Raw genomic sequence first — 2,938 nt, 5'->3', positions numbered from 1 at the left:
CTACTCAGAGGAAGTGTTGAATGATGCTGGCCATCAGACGAAGGACATCTAGAAAACTTTTTGGTATGTGTTACTAGTATCTGTGCCGATGCCAAGCCCAAAGCCCAAGCTTCTGGTATCAGGAAGACAGGTGGCGAGTCCCGGCCAATCACGCTGCCCGGCTTCCTGATTGGCCGGGAAGTCTGCTTCATGCCCCCTCGGCACTTGTGATAAAGGGAGCATGGAGCCAGCTTCACGGCTAATCGGGAAGCCAGGTAGCACACAAAACGTTTCTACTGTTTTCTAGATGTCCGTCTGGCCAGAATCATTCATCTAGAAAACAGTAGAAAAGTTTTGTGTTTACTAGTAGGGGTATCTGTGCCAATACTCTTACTCGCCCAATTGCTCTGATGCCTAGCCCGATACCTGAGCTTCCGGTATCAGAAAGCCGGGCAGCGAGTCATTACATACATACTACCTGGCTTCCTGATTAATCGGGAAGCTGGCTCCATGAGGAAGCATGCAGCTGGCTTCCTGGGCCAATCAGGAAGCCAGGCAGGTGTCATGACTTGTCGCCCAGCTTCCTGATTGGCCATCTTCTCGACCAATCAGGAAGCCAGGCAGCAAGTTTACCCCCACCCCTGATTGGCCAGAAAGCTGGCTCCATGCTCCCTCATCACCTGGTGACGGAGCATGGAGACTGTTTCCCTGCTAATCAGGAAGCCAGGTCATTACATGCCACCTGGCTTCCTTATATGGGACTTCCGGTATTGAGGGGTAAATATTGATTATATATTATATTTTCATGGCTGGTGTACTGCTTTAAGATTCAATCAAGTTTAATAATAGATGGAAGTGTCTGGTGTTTTCCCTGCTAGATGGGTTGTAGATTTATGATCTGCGTAGTAAGCGGCCGTGCGTTTTAATTGAACTTTATTGTGTTCCAGAATTGCACATCTGCGTTCTTCTGCTGAAATCTGAAGTATGGATGAACTGCAGGATGTCCAGCTGACAGAGATAAAACCTCTTCTGACAGATAAGGTAAGACTTCGGCCAACTCTGCTGCTGTGACCAGTCATGTTTCTACCTATTTTATACTTGCGTGTTTCTCATTCACATAGCATTAAAAAAAAAAACTGCTTACATTTTCTTATCTCAAATCAGTTTTTCTCTGAACTTTTATATTTCCACTGGAATGTAAAGGGTGTGCTGGGCAGGTATTGTTAGAATAATAAACCCCGTCTGTGCTTTGCTGGCAGATCTCATTATCAGTTTTACCACTGTTACGCACTCCTTCTCACACATGATGGCTCTGATTTGGCTTTTCAGGCACAGTCACACGGGTGCGGGGAAACTGTCTTAAGCCCTTTTTTCTTTGCTTCCATTGGCTAAGTAATAACGTAATATGGGTGAATTGCATTACTTGCTCAAATCGGGTCCCCTCTCCTGTGGTCCATACCCTCCCCCGGGAAACTTGCCTTTCGGCAAACTGTCCTTCCCTTCCACCTGCATCGTTAGACTGCCGTCCAGTGCAGCACTGTGCTATGGATTTTTTATTTTGCGAGCGCTCAGACTGCGCTAACCAGTGAGAAGCACTCCTTAGCACGGTTAAATATGGTTTTGGTTAAAATGTTTTTGGATCACGCAAGTAGATGTCATGAGAGACTATTAGCTTGGGCCTCTGCTTCAGTCCTTGACAAGTAGTGTGTGTTTGTTTGTTTTTTCCCTGTCGTCTGGGTCAGCTGTTCAAATTCAAACTATTAAACCCAGCTCCTGTAGAGCAGATCAATCCCAGGTCCATGCTATGCACAGGCCTTATCTTCATCCTTGGGCTTAGCCCTGCCAAGAGGAGCTATGATCTAACCAATCCTTGGTAGCCAGTAAAATGTTTCCTTAGAATGGTGATGCAAAATTACTGGAGTTGCCACCGATTTGGAGCAGAGTTGGAGCTTTAGTTTGTGATGGGATTAGGGGCCTCCTGGGCATGCACAAGACTAAGGCTTAACAAACCATATGTCTGAACATCAGGGATATTTTTGGTTTTCAACATTTTTTTTTCCAGACCGCTTTGCATTAAATGTCCCTCGGACAGTAGCAGCCAGATTAATGTTCCCAGCTTGATGTCCTTCCACTGTGGAGTCTCTTCTGTATATTGTTTTTTTTCAAAAAGGACCGGGTAAGATCCCTGCTGGACTTGTGGGCAGAGCTGGGAACACAAATCCAGACATCCCACCCCTGAACTCTTTATGATCCACCTACTCTTCATTTTCGTTTTTTTCTTAATGATAATCCAGCTAAATGTCCATTTGTAACTTGTTTTTACCATGATCTGTTACCTCTTCAGTATTGTGTGGTACTTCCTGTTAACACCACATCCCCTGTGCTCTGGATTTAGTGCTTTTGACATTGTGGACTTGATGAATCAGAAGTAAACAAGCATGACTCTGTTGGCCTAATTTGCATGAAGGGATCTTCACATTGTACTCTTGCCAGTGGAGGACTGGTACATCGCCAGCTCTTCAACAAGCTTTTTGTATTCTGCAGGCTCGTTCTATTGACACTTCATTGTACCGGCCCAGCTTCATTTATAGCAGTTCTTAAATTTGCAGCAGCACAAGTATGTAATTGATGGACTTCTAGTGTATGTATTGCCAAAGCCGTGTTTTGGATCATGTAGGGTTTTTTACTTTTTGTGTCATGTTGCTGAGATTGTCCATAATAAAAGTCTCCAGCACTCGAAGATATGTGCAAGAAGTAAAGCACTTATGAAATCGTCACATGCGTCAAACAGCCAAAGTTTCGGGACCACGCAGGGTCTCTTTTGGGCAACACAGGTCACTATGTCGCCTGGAAGAAGGGTGGGAAACTGAAAGGAGGATGGAGCTGCAACAATGGCTACTGGAGCTTGCTGATGCCCATGGTTGCCTTAAGTACATCTGTGCTTTTTTTTTTTTTTTTT

At 45.0% G+C, this 2,938-nt stretch overlaps 1 protein-coding gene across 2 annotated transcripts in view; it reads left to right on the top strand.

Moving 5' to 3' along the window:
- The first annotated feature begins 923 nt into the window (after positions 1 to 923).
- Positions 924 to 2,938, top strand: part of NDRG3 (NDRG family member 3) — a 23,265-nt gene continuing 21,250 nt past the window's right edge. For both annotated transcript variants that reach the window (XM_018554099.1, XM_018554098.1), the window contains exon 1: positions 924 to 1,020. In XM_018554099.1, coding sequence (XP_018409601.1) covers positions 964 to 1,020 — 57 coding nt within the window. In that variant the 5' untranslated portion in view covers positions 924 to 963. The remainder of the gene's footprint in view (positions 1,021 to 2,938) is intronic.

This window comes from Nanorana parkeri, unplaced genomic scaffold (genome assembly GCF_000935625.1).
Source record: "Nanorana parkeri isolate BGI_ZX_2015 unplaced genomic scaffold, ASM93562v1 scaffold141, whole genome shotgun sequence".
Classification (NCBI taxonomy): Eukaryota; Metazoa; Chordata; class Amphibia; order Anura; family Dicroglossidae; genus Nanorana; species Nanorana parkeri.
The sequence above is the reverse complement of the archived record's forward strand: the minus strand, read 5'-3'. Positions and strand labels throughout refer to the sequence as shown.